Source organism: Thunnus albacares, chromosome 2, assembly GCF_914725855.1.
Source record: "Thunnus albacares chromosome 2, fThuAlb1.1, whole genome shotgun sequence".
Classification (NCBI taxonomy): Eukaryota; Metazoa; Chordata; class Actinopteri; order Scombriformes; family Scombridae; genus Thunnus; species Thunnus albacares.
In genome coordinates, this window is record NC_058107.1 from 9959538 (window position 1) to 9976850 (window position 17313).

Here is a 17313-nt window from a genome sequence, read left to right on the forward strand (position 1 = left end):
GCAGCCGTTTGTGGTTAACCTCTGGTGATGAATCTTGTCAAGTGTATTGTTCTTCTCTCTCCGCCCTCCTCTTTGAAGCAGTCTATGGAGGCCTCTTCTCTGTTTGAGACCTGGGCACCATCCAAGAAGGCTCTATGTAGCCCAGCTCCAACCCAGTGAGTTTCTGGGATGGTGATGGGGCTCTGAGTGATACTAGAGTCCCACAAGTCACTGCTGTTGTTGCTGCTGATGGTCCTGGCCAAGCCTGAGTAATGCTCTGGGGCTCCCAAACCATTTCCACTTGGAGCAGGAATGAACCCAAGGTACAATTGGATTCATATGTTCTGGATGGCTGACAAGAATCCCTCTCATCTTCTAGATGTATGGTAGCTCCCCCATCAGGCAGAGGACTCTCTTTCTCTTTGTATCAATGACCAACAAAAGCTCAATAACTGATGTAATCAAAGACCATGGATACAGGAGCTGTACTGTAGCTGGAACAGAAGATTGGACTATTCCCCTGAAGAGATGTTATCACTGTAAGGCTCAGTAGCCATGAACCTGTGATCCACTCCTACCCTGTGAGCAGGGGTTTCAACTCCCTTACAGCTAAAAGAGGAATAAGGAGTATTAACTTTGTACAAGGGACTATGGCACAGAGGGGGAATTGGAAAGGAGGAGCAGGAAGAGGGATCATATTCTTAGCACTGACAGTGCTGCTGTGCTCATAAAACCTTCGCTTTATCTCTCCCAACAATCAGTCTAATTATGTTCATTGGAGGAGTCCAATTAATCCTCCATTGTCAGCTGGTGGCTAAGTGTTTCTCTACCCCTCACACTGCCACACACAGACACAGTAAAATCTGCAATTAACACTACCCAAATTTATTTAGCGCCACTTGCCTCAGCTTCTGACTCCCTCCAATTATGCCTAATCAATTCCACCAGGAGGTGGCGGGGGAGCGGGGCACTGGGGAGGTCACTGTCATTTGTCGACGGAGCTGCGACAAACCCCTCTGCGCCACCCAAAGGCCAGACGTGTCAGTGAGGTTGTCATGTGGCAAGACATGCAAGCGAATGTCGCTGAATAGCAAACTAATGTCCCAGCTGCCCCTGTCCATGGTGCCTCCTCTTGCTCAATTGTTGGTGTTAATTGAAAAACTTGCAATACAGACTAAAGGTGGCAGCACTTGGCTATCAAAGTCCCAACTGCCAGTAGTGTAGTGATGAAACCAGTCCTGTCTAGTCTATGAAATAAGCTGTTCTGAGTGCACAGTGGATACATGTAAAGGCTCTACACAAACAGGAAGTGAGAGAGCATATTGTAGAATTTACAAAAGTATTGAAAAGAGAAATAATATCAATTATGAGTTCTAACAATGAAAATTTTTACATATAAGTCTTTCTTTTGAGAATAAATCAATACATTTGGAAATCATCCAGCATTTGGACAGGAGTTCAACTGTTTTGCAATCTGTTTTCTGCTTGGTTATTTTACTTTTGATTTATATCTTGAATAGGCCTATCCCTGTACTGTAACTTTACTGTAACTGTTACTTCTCTTTTACTAGTTCATCAACTTTGGCAATGATGTATGGTTCAATCATATACTGTTTTTGAAGGTATACCTTATGAACAGCAGCAAAATATACATTTATACCTCTTACATTTCTTTTCATGCCACCTGCTACATGAAAAGTTATCACTGTTTCAAGTAATGAAGGCCAACCAACTGATCTAAATACCTGTCAAAGGAAATTTAGAAATCATGTTCTTCCAGCAAAGTAAATAACCATGAAGCAATAATGCAGAATTACACTGATCTATGACATAAGAGGTTTTCAACTATATTGTCTACCTCCTTTGTGTACAGGGGTGAGCAAAATAAAAACTTGATATTATAACGCAATGATTGACAACATCATGACAAACTAAAACTTAAAAATGACCCAAGTTGAACTGACTTAAATCGAATGTTTATTGCAAAGCGATTGCATTAGGCTGCATCTGACTGTGTGGAGGTGTTCTTCTTCTTGTGCTCACCCCTGTATATCTTGTGTGGTATGGTAAATGTGACATGTGCTTCTCCATGTGTGCAACATGTGGTTTAATATATACAGAAGCTATGTGCTCATGTCTCATCTATATGTATGTATACAGGCATGTGCGCATGCATCGGCATATTTTTGCACTGTGTCCATGTACGTTATTTTATGTGCCCACTCAAGCTAACATTCCCACATTTTGTGTGTGTGTGTGTATGTTCCTAAAGCTTGGAGGCAGGTTGGCCTCCCTCAAGCTAGCATTTTGCCCCAGTGCTGTCAAACCAAAGCTCCACAGTGGGCACAGACACTGGGAAAGCAAGCCCACTGACTGGAATAACCATGTTACAAACCCGCCGTAAAACGCCACTAATATTTAATGCCTTGCTGTCAGGTCTGAAGGGCACAGGCACACAGAGGAACTGTGCAGCCAAGTGTGTGTTCCTCTGCAAGGCTCACTGCATTTGACTGTGAGCAGAAAGAAAATATGAGCGATGTGTGTGTCTGTGTGTTTTTGTGTATGCTTCTAACCGGCAAATAAAAAAAAACAACAATCTTGATTTTCCTGATGCGCAAACCTCACTACCTGAACTTTTTTAGCTCACAGCATTAATATTTTTACTGAGCTGTGTCAGCTTCTGGAGACACACTGCAATGCTTCCTCACCACGGAACAGCCAGTGGCAAGTCCCTTACTAATCCACAGGGTGTATCAGGTGATGGAGGCATCACCGGGCCTGATAACATCGCAATGTCTCTGGGAGGATCAGGTTGAAGAGGCACCTAGTGGGTGAGGCCGGGCTAATGGCAGCAGATATCAGATCATGGCCTGTCACTGTATAAACCCACGGCTTGTGTAATCCTCCGATAATAGACACATTTAGAACCAAGGATGCTGCTGAAACTGTCAACATGCCAAGTTAATGAAAATCAATGTCAGAGGTGATGTGTGTATATGCAGTGTCTGTATTTCTGTGTGTGAGATAGGTATTACCATGTGAACGCGTGTGTTCATCCATATCTGTATAGACATGTGTGTCTGTGTTTGTGAGAACATGAAGGTTTATATGTACAGTATGTGTGTCATATGAAGATTTTTGAGAGCATGTGTGTATGGCTCTAAGAATAGCATTCTCCTCTTGACCTGAGAGCCTGGCTGTGGTAATTCTCCAGTGTAGCGTATTACTTTCACGCCGACAGCAGTTTAAGTACAGAGCCCCCTGCACTGGCACAGTCCAAACAAAGGTACCTTGGGATGCCTTCCACTTAAAACATGCAGTGGGAGAGCATTAACATTTCAAGGTATTATTTCAAACGCGGGGGAAATTGCTGTTGAATATTTCATGTGCGCCAGTACCAGGCGAATGTATCCCTCTGTGGCTGCGGCAGTGGCGGAGGTCGGGGGTTGGCGGTTTTGGGGGGGTGTTGGCGAAGACAAGACCTGTGGGAGCCGACCTGGGCATTCGTAGGCAGACTGGTGTGTACAGTGCTGCTCTACATCAGCGTCAGAGGGGACCCCACTTTGAAGAGCAATTATACTACCACTACCGGCTCATTAATTAAACCGAGAGTGACTAGGCTAATTTATCTTTGTAACCCCGCAGAACGTGCTCAGAGCTTGCTGAACTGCTCAGATATAACCCAATCAGTATTGCAACCATGTACTGCTAATTGGTGATGTTGTTATGTCTACGGCTCAGTGTCACAGCTCGAGTCTGGCCTTTGACTTCAATCACATGTCACGCCTTCCAATTACTCCCTGATGTGAGTGACTGCCTGGTGTCTAAGAAAGTGAGAATGCTTAAATAAAGGCATTTGGTTCAGAAAGAACAAAAAAAAGTATCATTTCAAAATGTATAATCTAGCCTTTGTAAAACTGTCACCTTCATTTTCACACACAAAATGGTAACACTGCTAATAATACTAATACATTGATAACACAAGGCCTTGGCTAAACTGTATTTTCTCAATATCTTAGAGACACTAAATGTTGAACCAGACAATAAATTGTATTATAATTCTCATGCTCCGTATTAAGTGAACTTATGACTTCATACTGAACATACTGGGAGCTTCACACCCACATGTACTGAGTGTTCCGCCCCTTGGGCCATCTCCTCCCTTCAGGGCCGAGGGGACGAACACTGACCCTCTTCGCTCCAAGGGGTCAACCACAAGAACCACACCCCCATCTAGATCCAGCTCTTCAGGGACTGCTAGGGGGTGTGTCAACCCCCAGTCTGCCACTTCAACCCCCCTGCCTCGGGGTGTACATGCGCTATTGTGCAAAAGCAATCATTCTCACCCCCCTCACCTCCCCTCTCTTTGTTTTGCAAATGGCCTCTCCCACATCATTTTACATACACACTCCAACCACTGAGCTCTGGGGACCGTCCAGGAAGTAATTGTGGCTTTTGTGCGTGTGGTCCCCCCCCCTTCTTCCTCAAAGGAGCCGCGCCCCCTTGTCAGCTGTCATCATATAACTGCCTGCAGACCCAGGGGCCTAATGACAGGATCTATAGTACATGAAAACACAATTATAGCCCTTGGTTCAATTGCTACTGTGTGAATGGCCTTTAAAAAGGGGAAAAAAGGACACATGCTTCCCGTTCGAAGGCATATAAGTGTGAACAATATCCCCTAAATCACAATCCATTAAATGAATAGAACCTCATTTGGAGTCTGAACATTTTAAATACACCCTTTTGAGTCACTCTCCTTGCATATGTGTTATGCTAATTGTAGGACGTGCTTAATGTAAGGAGATTTCTGACTGATATGGATACATTTGACCTTGTGTAGCAGCGCTACTTGCTGTTTTAATGAGTTAATATGAGCGCTGGTGATGGCGCTGGCATATACAACCCACACATGAGCCAAGGTGTTCCAACAGCATTTCATTATCTTTGACGATGTTGTTTTCATGGCAATATTTTGAAGCCACATTAAGCATCCATTACAAGACGCTGCAGGAAACATGTTGATGGAACCTGCAAAAGATCCACCGCCTGGGCTCAATATTGCAAACCCCGGCATGCTTTACATTAGGCAGTCAAAATGGCAGAAGAGGAGAAGAGAGGCCTCCCACCATCTTTTTCAAATGGGAACAGTGACCCCCAATGGACGATGTGATGCAATCTGGCAAAGGGTTAACACAGCATCATGCACCACCTCCTCATGTATGTGGTGCAATGACTCTCAAATGCAGCAGGGGTCAGTGTTGTATCACAGCAAGACTGAGCACAGTGAGAGAGAATAGGAGAGCTGTGGCTGCAAAGATCACATCTGTCTCAGTGACACCACTAATCCCATTTAATCCGTCTGAGTTAATGTCCAGCTTTGCTAGTCGCCAACCCCCCCAGGCAAAGGGCTGTGAAAACAGGGGCAGGGGCCTCAGCAGATCCCATTAATGTAGTGACCCTAATGGGCTAAAGTGGCAAAGATGACACTTAGACACTTAAATGTACAAACGCTGCCAAGTAGGCAAGAACTTGATCACAGCCATGCAGGGAGACACATAGTGATCTAAACACACATGCTTAAATACACAGAAACAAATACTGTATGTGTACACTATACAATAGAGGAACACACACAGACACAACACTAGCATCCAAAGAGATGCACTGCACATTGGGACACACATGCGAAAACACATTCTTCAAGCCAAGCAATGATTAAATAGAATCTAATTAAATAGGTGCTAATTGAAGCGCTAATTAACTAAAACAAATTGATACAACTGTCACAAGGAGAGAATGAGGCATTTGTAAACGACAGTGGAGAACAATACGAGTGGAGCGCAGCAGCCTACTGCAGGAACGCATGAGGGTACAGCCTGGCCTCTCGATTGTCTTACCCCCTCTCAGCCCTGTCAAAACACACAGGCCTCCAAACAAAAGACCTCTCACAACTACAGGAGGCTTCTCTTTTCAGTGAAGGCTCAGGACTGCCACCCACTTCTATTCTCCCTAACAAACACCAGATCCTTACCTCCATAAAGCTTCCAGTGTAACACTGCACCGTGCACCAGGCCAGCCCCCGCACACAGTGGTAGCCAGGAAACTTGACCCTCACCGTGCTAAGTTACAGTCCTGCTACTGGGTTTAACCAATATGTGATTTTGAAGGCGGATACCATTATTTTATACTGAGGCTATTAATTTTCTCTGATATTCAATATAACTAAAGTGGTCATTGTAAAGCCAAAGAGGTACAAAACTTCAGTGTGTGCTCCTGATTTTTATTTTTCTTGGCAAGTTTTGAGAATCTTTGAAATAGCAGAGACACTAATATCACATTTAACTCGCACAGCTAAAATTTGTGACCCACCATGTCTATTTAATGCTTGGATGAAACACTGGGACAGATTGTTATTTTCCATTTTAGTAAATGTCCCATTGCAACAGTGATTCAACACAGTTTGTGAAAGCTTTTACATTTGCAGACATCTGCTGTCTGCTTGGTGTTTCCAGTGAAATTGTCTGGTGCACAGAAGCACCAAAGCTGAGTAAACCAGGAAAAGAGCGCCACCCATAGATAGTTTATCAAAAGAATATCCAAGAAACAAAGTGTCATTATGGTATCCACCACACTGTATGAACAAGTCACCTTTGTGAAAACTAGAAATCTAGAAATTATAAACGAACAAAACTCTTTACAAACTTAAAATTAGAGTTGAATTGGTTTGTTAGAATTAAACAAGAAATTTAAAATGCTGTTGCACTGCCATACAAAGACAATCTGTTTTCTTATCAGGAAGAAACCATCATATCAAAGGTGGACAACATTGACAAGTTAGCATCTCATATTTATACTCACTAAAAGGCCCATATTGACTGACTTCTATATATCAGTCTGAAGTGAGATGAAAGGCAGCCTAATCTGAGAATCTGTGCTGAGTGACCTCGTTTCCAACACTTTGTTCTGTTTCCCTGAACTGTGGTGTTCAGTGTGTTAAAAGCTGTTCAGGTTCAAAGCAACAGTGTGTTTCCTGTGACACCTCCAGTGACAAGTAGATTGTTTTTCTGTTAAAAGTGATATTGATACAGGTGTACAAACTGCACATGTACACATTCTCACACACATAATCCTGTCTTCGTCTTACTGTTTGTGATCTTCTTTCTTATTTACATCTTTGTGATGAGTCTAATTGATGAAAGCATCTCACAACAAATCTTACCTCACTTGACTTGCAGCTCGCACTACGAATGCGCTACATTGTAGAGAGCGTTTGCAGGAGGAACATGACCCCAGATACTGAATACTTCCTGGAGCACACATTTCAAAACTGCTCCCTAAATATTACTGTACTGTAAATCATAAAGCACAAGGTGTAATAAAGTGTCTCTCCCTGCTGTCTGCTCTAGTTAAACATCTACCAGGGGCAATATATCCGTTGCTATAGCTACAGATTCTCCAGTAGATGCAAAACTGGAATATGATGTGGCCTGGGAGGTCCCACTTTAATAAATTAAGTTAAAAAAAGGGAAAGTAATCACAACTAGCCAGCCAGCAAAGCACAGAGAAATAATGTCTTGACAAATTTATTATGGCTAACACCTGCCTCCTGAGTCCAAAGCATAATGACTGCGCTGAAAAAAAAATCTGCACCATAATGTAACTGCAAAATTAAACATTGCTCTAAAATAATGCTCTTACTACATTCAACAATATCATATAGCCCACAGTGTATCCAGGAGGAGTTTCTCCTCGCCTCTGTTACCTAGTTCAATCCCAGCATGCAATAGTCCCAGTTCCAACAGAGCATGGCTTTAGATCCCTGCTAATTTAATGTTCCCAGGCCTAATTGTCCCCGGAGTGGTTGCTCTGAAGTAGCCCTGCTGTATCTCAATGACTATGGCTTGTTAAAAGTGATGGGATGTGTGTGTATACATGTATGTGTATGGCCCTACAGTGCAGCAACCCGGCCAAGCACCTTACATGGCCTGACATTAATCACTGTGCACTGTCCCATGCAATATTCACCTGGCTAAGCACAGCGGGCGCAAAGGTCGTCTGGGTTAGGCTGTTCTTTGTCATTCTCTACCCTGTATTTCCAGTTCTATTTATGTCTCTCTCTGTCTTTCTACCTACCTATCTCTCTCTCTCTCTCCTTGTCTAAGGGGTTAGGAGGCTGCATCAGTAGCCTTTGGGAGAGAAAAGGTGCTGGGAGAGCTAAATATTCCTGGAGGATGCAGTTTAACTAACCAATTAAATATTTTTACTTGTGTCTCCATTGAATTCTCTTCAGATTTTTCCTGTGGATCACATTTATCACAGTCACAGTCTAAAATCCTGCCCTGGATTAAAAAAAAAGATCTTTTAGTGTATCAAGTTATCCACCTGTGGAGCTTGTACCTATTTTGACAGGCCGGTCATAACTTTACAGGAATATCTGCCACCTCTGAGTTTGCCAACTCTCCAGATCCAACTATCTGGAGCCAGCTCAGATTGAGACCCAGCTCCAAAGTGTCCCGTGGGACCGGAGCAGCGGTCACAAAATCCTTCCACACCCTCCCCCGCCTCTATTTCAACACCAGTGGGACTGTTCCCTCATCTTTTCCCAGCCTTCCCCTGGCATCCCGGGCAAAGTCAACACACCGCCAGCCCCAGTGGAAACCCGTGGGGACGAGTTTGGCTCCTTACACTAAATCCACTGTGGTCAGGCCGTCTGCTGAGCAAAAATAGATGGCATTTAGGAAAGTTGAAAATGCACACCGAGAAAGGTACACGCACCCACACACTTGTTCATGTAGGAAAATCATCTTAGGGAAGAGGGAATTTAAAATCTACTGACGTTTTTACCAAAAATTTGACATGTGTCAGTAGTTGCCACAAAATTTAATTTGCAGAATCCTTCCTTATTTATTATTTATAGGAAGTCTTCACCTTTAATTGACTCTAACTTCATCATGATCAATGCCAACGACTCAAATTCTTCATTCATTGGTTTTAATTGAAATTCCCTTACAACTAGATTACCGAAACAGCTGTTTGCATTTTTTGCAAGTGCTTAAAAATTTCCGCAAGTGTCTTGTCTTACAACACATTTCATCTAAAAAGCCTTCTTTGTACGCCAGAAATCAATTAATAGAGAAGTGTTGTTATTCGAACATTTATTATGATGATTGCATTACATCTACACTGAACATTCTCCGTCTGATCTCTGCTCTAATTACATGTAGCTGGCTTACTATTCTCTACTGGGAAAATGTGAGTTTCATATTTATGTCTGCTCCTACAGTATATGAAGTGCTGGAGGCTCATCAATTCTTGTAATTCCTTGGTCAGCTATTGAAGTTAATGAAGTCATAAATTACTCAGGTCCTCTTTTAAACATTCATAATTTGTAGTTTTATATTTGAAAAGAGTCCTTCCAAAATGAGATGTCTTTCTCTTGAAAAGTGGCCTTGTACACTGGAATTTCTCTAACCACATTAGAGAAACAACCTTTTGGTGAATATGGCCTGCACACATTCAAATCTGTGGGACAGATGGGAAATGGTTATGCAGGGAAAGTATTCTCGCCCTTTCATCAGCCGCTGGTATTGAAGTGTCATGTAGCAAGGCATTAAAGTGGTTTAGAAGAGATGTGTAACTGTGTGCTGGAAAAAAAAGTTGCATATTTTTCTAGGGAAATACTGTATATACATTATATTACCATGAAAGCCTACACTAGCTATAACCCTGGCCCCTTCTTATACAGTCCTGTTTGTTTGTGTGTCACAGTGCTTAGCATTATTTACAGCTCATCAAACACAAGATTTTCATTCTAAGCAATAACCCTATTTTGAAGGAAAAATATGTACTTTGCTCAAAATACAAATGATCATATTACTTCCAATATATGAAATTTGTAGCCAAGGCAACTAAAATCTCCAGGGTATTTGTCATGTCAGCAATCAATTTAATAGAGTGGGTATCAGATTTTTTTCTCATAATTGGATACCACATTTTTTGAATGAAAGTCGTCATATTGTCATTTATCTCTGCTGCACAGGCACGTGTGTGTTCATCTACTAACTTTGTCTTTGATGTGGTTAGGACAATTATCTGCCGTGTGATCATGCATACATGTTCATGTTACAGGCAGCTAACTAATTGATCTGTCAAGGTCTATTACAAGTCACGCTCCTCCACTCATCTCTTTCTTTCTGTACGACACACTCGTGCGCACACTCTCGCATGCGATGTGCCTGCAGACACCTCTGCTGCATACCTCATTATCCTCTCATCTAATAATGCTCTTTGTTAAATTGCAGTGTTAATCTGAGTAACAGGAGTAAAGGCCTTTTCTATCACGTTACCACTTACAAGCTTTTCAACCCCATAATTACATCAAGGATTTCGCATTTTAGGCTGATCTCATCACAAGTGCAATACGAGATACTGTTTCAGTTCCTCGATCAACCGCAACACTACAAGCAGACTATAGTGAAGTGAGAAAAAGGTGTTAAGCCTCAGGAGGATGAGTAGAACAAATATGGCTTTGTGAGGTGGAGGGAAAAAGTAATGTACAAAAAACATTTTAGTTCAATGAAATATCTTGTGTCCTGAAGCTTAAATAAGCTTCATTTGGAAATACTGATGTTAAATTGTTGCTATATATGCAACACATCTGCTGTTTTAAAGGTTTTCTGCCCAAACAATAAGAATTTGGTATTTTTAGACTTAAAATAAGCCAACAATACTAAACTGGAGCTCAGTGACTGAGCCAGAATGACTCAGGTGGAAAGGATTCACCTTGACCTCTAGTTTAAATGGGCTGGAAGCAGGTTTAGCCAGAAGAGATAGTGTCTGCTGGGTGTCTCCTGAGCCAAGCTGCAACCACTCAGGGTCGCTGCTCCCCAGATAACAACCAGCCTATTGTTATCAGTCATCCTGATCGTCCGCCCCACTGCCGATGGGCAACGGTGCTCTCGCGTCTATCGCAGCTCTCAGGCTGCCCCTGAACTATGCTCCAGCGCACCATTAATGCCCCAGCTAATCTGATCTGTCTCCGGCTGGCTTACTGCTTATAAACACACCTAGATATGAAGCCGGGGAAGTAATCCTGAAGCAGTTACAGTATGACAGGGCATGCAGGATGCTGACATCATGTCCGCAGGCGGGCCTGATAGAGAGGGGTTTGCCCGAGGGAGGGTTGGAATAATAGAGTGAAGTGTCCAGAGATGTTTTCCTATATGACATTGTTACAGTAGTGGGGTGTGTGTGCAGCACAGAGTAGAGCACAGCACTAATGGATAAGGATGGTGATGTAATGTGTATGTGTGGCTATCAGCATGTTGCTTGAGCGAGTCAGCATTATGTGTTATTCATGACTCCTATTTGAAACATACTGAAGGTCAAAGCCATGTTGCTGGGTATCCTGCAAGCTGTTTTTCTGATATGTTACAGCAGAGAATGACAAGATAACAGTACACGTTATTTTATGGGTATTAGCCTTTTTAGAAATAGTAAATGATCTAGCAATGACCTGATTATTATATGGATTATTATTATATATGGTGATATTTACCTAATTTTCCTGTATATTTTACTATTTTTCTATCACAGATGTGGGAGTCTTGTGTTGGTTTGATGCCGGCTGTGTAAAGGAGCTAACTTACTGTGTCTTGGTACACACCGTGAACTTAAAAGTTTCAGCAGACACGGAGGAGGAGAGCTAATAATGACTGAATATTCATTTCAGGGTGAACTATTTCTTTAAGGAATGACTAACCCATTTAAAAGACTTTCATTATTGTGATTCTGAGTGATGAGTTTTTGAGTTTCTAATGCTTGATCTATGCTGCTGAAGATAAAAATCACAGTGATTTTGTATCATTGTTGGCACATGCAAATAACTGGTACGAACTGTTGGCTCCAATTCAAACAATATCAATACTGATCCTCAAAAATCTCTCCAACCTGCGTGTATGACTGCTGGAGAAATGGCTCCTGACAGCAGTGTGACACACAGAAAAACAGGAAAATAGTCCCTACACACAGTGTCTCACTCACACACAAATGCACAGCTATTCCTCATGTCCTGATGAGTCTTCGAATTGGATCAAGTGCCCCCCTGTGACAAACTCTGCTCTGACACTGCGGCTCCTGTCCTCTGGCGAGCTTCTGGCACCCCAGGGTACCTTGAGGAGACCAACACATCACCTCGCCTGTGGATCATAGTGTGTGACATACACTAGGGACACCTCCTCTGACTGGAGAGACAGCAAAACAGAAAGAAATATGGATGGGGAAAACTACGCTGGACAGTGAGAGAGCAGGGCAGCCTGAAGGACAAAGCTCCAAGTGCACTCATGCTGATCATTGCAGTAGACAGCCTAAAGCATTCCCCTACAGAGGGTTCTGTCCACAAAAACAATATAATGTCATAATGTCAAAATAATTGTTTATTGCACTTCATCTGACCCCCTGACACACCAACACTCAGAGTTTTCAAAAGCTGTCAATAAGCTTCTGACAGCTACAGTATTTAAAATCAGACTCTGGGAGAAATCACAGCTATACATCAACACCTGCTTTAAAGCCAAGATGGCTGCTCTGTGCTGCCTTTTTCCCACTGTTACTACAAAAGTTTCTATTTATGTATGTACATCCATCTGCGTGGGCCTGTGTTTATTACATGAAAGGATCTACGGTACGGTATGCCCTCATTAAGATTAAAAGTAAGGGTAAAATTTCTTTATTGTCATTTCTCAGCACTCACATACATTGAAAGGAAATTTGTCCTTTGCATTTGACCCATCCTACACACTAGGAGCCGTGGGCAGCGCCAGGGGACCGACTGCAGTTCTTTTTGCCAGTGCCGGTGGTCAGGGGGAGAACATGCGAGCCACGGTGATGCAAGTAAGACTTAATATGTTCATGGTATTGTTGAGCCAGCAAAGAGAATGTGAACTGTGAATACTAAACAACCACATGAGGGTGTCCGTTGGCACTGTTGCCAAGGACGTTTTTCTGTGGCAGATAAAAGCCACAAAGGGCTCCTCATCAAACCCCAGTCCATCTGGAAGCAGCCGTGATTTATATGCATACTTTATTCAATCTATCCGAGACACTTCGAGTGAATGATAACATCACAGGGGATGAGGGCAAAGCAACAGTAGATATCTCTATCCTCCTTCTCTCCTTAGGTCTTATTCTTTTTCTCTAAGCATTTACAGTGTATGTTCACTACAGTCTCAGGGTTGAAATGAAGTTTTGTAATAAGCCTTTATTGATGTTGTAATCAATGTGAGCTGCTCTGAATAACAACAGGTCCTTGAAATGTACAGGATGAACGGACAGATACTCATCAACACATCAAAAGAGAGCGTGAGTAAGCAGGCACTCTGCCCAGGGAGAGCTGGAATCTATCAGCACGTCCATCCCAGTAACACAATCAGCCCAGTCAATAATGTCTTATAATTTAAACAATCAAACTGCACATTGACTCCAACAAAGGGTTCATATAAGGCAGGTTTGGCCACAGGTCCTTCCAGACCCTCAGCAGATTCAGGCTTTTTTCCAAAGTTGCAGTCGGGCTCAGGTAGTCATGTTGTAATGTGTCCTGACTTGCCACACACGCACAAATTCCTATTTGGCAACAGTGTGTAAATAACAACTGATGCTTAAACAGCATTTATAGGAGTCTTTTACATAGCTTGTGAGAGATGGATTATTGAAGGTGGGTGTGGCACAGAAAGCAGTGGGGGTTGGCAGGTGTGGTGTTAAGAGACCTCTAACACACATCGCACTTAAGCACAGAGGATCCGTTCAGCTTTCTAAATGCTTACTAGAAAGGTGCAGATCAACCGCCTCATATTTCATGGTGTTATCTATAATTTATTAGTTATGCAACACGATCATCTCATGAGTCTCATTCATCTGCTCTGTGATTAGAACATGAATTGGATGTTGTTGTTTCACACAGCATAATAGTTAGTTCTCAAAACAATAATAATGTAGTTGGGAATTGGGAGTTGAAGTCATGTGTTAAAGGCGGGTTTTAGATCTTTATACGCAGAGAGAGAACTACAACCAGGGCATGTTGAAAGATGTTTTAGCTGTATGTTCTCAGACAGTAAGACAGTCAAACAAAGAAGGGATTGGAAAGTTTAGAAGTTACTGTAAGAAGGAGCAACGGGGAACCACCAGGGCATAGACAGCCAGCAGTACTTTATAAATCTGTCCAGCTGGGAAGGGAGGCGTCTCCAGTTATCCACAGATAACAGGACTGAGGTGTTTTTCAGGGGACTTTAACAATGCATGAGGTCAATGTGTCTTAACCAGCCCAGTGAGCCAAAGCCAAAATCTCCCCTTAAGCTGCTGCAAGGTGCTGAAGAGACATTCATTACAATGGTTCAGTGACACAGAAAGCCTCTGACTGAAAACAATGTGGCTGCTGTTGTACTGAGGGAACATAAACTCTGCAGTTTTGTGAGGTTGACGGTATATCAGATCATTTTTGCGCTGAGTTGACTGCTTCAGTGTGAACTGGACTGAAGTCAGATTTCTCACCTTGGTAACTTCCTCTGTGCATTTACAAAAATATCTGCCCATCAGTGACAAAATGGGCATTTTGTTTTGCATCCCTCAAATATACATTTGGCACATTAGTGGTTTGGGCGACAGCAGTAAAATACACTACAATCTGAATTTAAGTGCAGTTTGTTGATGTACCCCTACAGTCCTTTATCTGTATAAACAAACAGAAAACCACTTCAGTAGTCATGAAGGAAAACAAGAATGAGATGGCAGGGTAAACCCACCGGAAGGCATCGTACCAGCAATTTGTTTATGGAACACGCACACTTTTGATAGTATCAGGGCTCATCAGTGTACTAGTCACATGTGTTGCTCTTTATTAAGGTTTACAATGAGTGACTCCTTCTACAATACTCCCCTGAGCTGCAGCTCTAATGTGTCTGTTTCCCTCTTTTGTATCAGCTAGCAAAACGCACAAAACATTGTGAAGAAGAACAAAAGTCCCATATTACTCATTCAGTACAGCGTGTGGATACTATCTATTACCAAGTTCAATATAAGCTACTGTTGTGTGTCTCACCTCTGTATTAGCTGGTTGTGTTTTACTGTAGTAACCCTGCTGAGCCAAAGATTTAGCTGAACTCCAATCAAACTTGCATAAAAATGTGCGATTGGACAACAAGCAAACAAATTTCAACCAGTACTAGCAATCTACATGTATTGCTAGACTTACTGTATGTAAAAAGCAATAGGAAATGTAGATGTAAAACAAAATCAGCACAGAAGCATGTTAAATATCACTGTTAATGCAAAACCAAAAGTGAAACAGGGGATATCAAAGTAGAGAAATGAAAAAACTAAAAAAACTAAACAAAACTTGATTCGGACCACAAAACTGAGTAATTACGAAATAACTTGAGAGCCACAACTACTGGCACCAGATCAAGTATAGGAAGCCGAAAGTAAAAGATTGGAAGTTACTGTAGTGCTCGACGTCACTACCAACCACAATGTGACAAATGTAATAACTAACAGATTAGCAAAAGTCCCTTATGATAAAACCTCCGAACAATCACATGGTGCATTTGTGGCAATGACTTGGACTTCCCCTCCAAGGACAATAGGAGCTGTGTCATAAGTTTCTACTTCAAAAAAATGGAAAAAAAAAAAAAAAGTGAAAAACCAAGTAAATGTTTAAAAAACAATACACCATTTTCAAAATGACAGGGGCAATATAAAGTCAATAGAAACAGCTCCAAACAGGCTATCTCTCTACTCAGCCTTCAGCAGATGCTCACAAAAGAAGTGAGAACTTGAAGAAAATGATTTTCTCCGATGTCGAACACTGATATAGTTTGATGGTGCACTGATAGAAGGGACTGAAATCTCTCAAGGGAAGAGAAGTTATCTCTTAACAACCTCAGCACTGTAGTACAAAGTCCTTGCTGACACCAGTAGACGTAGACCTGATGTGGGTGTAAGGGCTCTGTTCACACCATTCACCCTTTTCAATGAGATTCCCAGTTGATTTTCTCTGTTTCAAAATGAATGTGGAACAGCAGCCAGATGACTGAAAAGTATACATTTCGAAAAACGACTGTCCTGCCGCTTATTTAAAGAAGAGTTGCAAAAATAATAGTCTTAACCAATCACAACAAAGATTCAGATGCTTCTGAAGCAGCTGATTGGCTCCTCTGCCTTCATGGCAAAGGTCTAGACTCACAATACTCACAAAGACCTAATACACACAAAACAACAATCCATGCAACCTACATGTAACCTTCATAACATATGCTGAACTACTGTTCAACGAGATTTCCTGACTTGAAATTAAAAAGGCCACTGAGGCAGAGACTGACCATTTTGTTCTTCTTGGAGTAAGTCTTCTTCAGCAGCCTCTCATTCATCCTCTCCTGTTCCCGCTGGGCGTGATGAAGGAAGCCGTTCTCCAGGGCATCCACAACGGGCTGGACGTTCTCCTCTTCCTCCTCCACCTCCTCTTCTTCCTTCTTCTGCCGCTTCGCCACCTTTTTCTCCTTCCACCGCTCATTCTTCTCCTGCGTCTTCACAACTCCCGTCTTCCTCTGCAGGGAGACAAAGAGAATACATTAGAAACTAGATGCAAACAGATGACACAGTGTGTGTGAGAGAAGGATATACATGGGTAGACACATCTAGATGATATGTTCAGTGGATAAATCTGACACTGCTGTTGTAGTCTGTGATGATCTTGTTATTAAAAGTCAATAATAAAAGAAACTAAATGATTCAAAATGACTAAGTCAGTGTTAGTGGGTACAATATAACCTGTTGCACACAGTCTTACTTTTGTCATTTAAAAAAACAACAACTATTTTTCCATATTTTCTATAGAAATGCATTCATACCCAGAGACAGATATTAATCATTACCACACTGACAGGAGAGATTTACTGCCCTTTCGCGTCTCAAGGATTTCCTTAAAAGCCTTGAAACAATAGTACACCAGGTGATGACATGTCTATGAAAAACGACACTTCATGTAGCCTTTGTACAGAACAAAGCAGATAGATATCTAGCATAGACAGAGTGGCAGGAGATGAATGTATAAAAAAGCTGAGGGTGTGTCACAGTTGGCAAACAGTCAAGCACGCAGCCTCTTTCACTGCTGGCTTATACAAAGCAAGCAAGCACTCGAGTAGAGAGCGGCGATGCTCACTCTCTCTCTGAAGTCATCTTTAATCCTGTCAACAGCAGAACAATGCCTTACTGGAGCCCATAATCACTTTATGGCTCAGATATAATGAGCTTATGATATGAAGTGCTGCTTTAACACACACA

At 42.2% G+C, this 17313-nt stretch overlaps 1 protein-coding gene across 11 annotated transcripts in view; it reads right to left on the reverse strand.

Annotated features, from left to right (window-relative positions):
- The window catches only part of fbrsl1 (fibrosin-like 1), a 292064-nt gene that overhangs the window by 192243 nt on the left and 82508 nt on the right, over positions 1-17313 (reverse strand). For all 11 annotated transcript variants that reach the window (XM_044365123.1, XM_044365157.1, XM_044365192.1 and 8 more), the window contains exon 2: positions 16353-16577. In XM_044365123.1, the coding sequence (XP_044221058.1) occupies positions 16353-16577 (225 nt within the window). The remainder of the gene's footprint in view (positions 1-16352; positions 16578-17313) is intronic.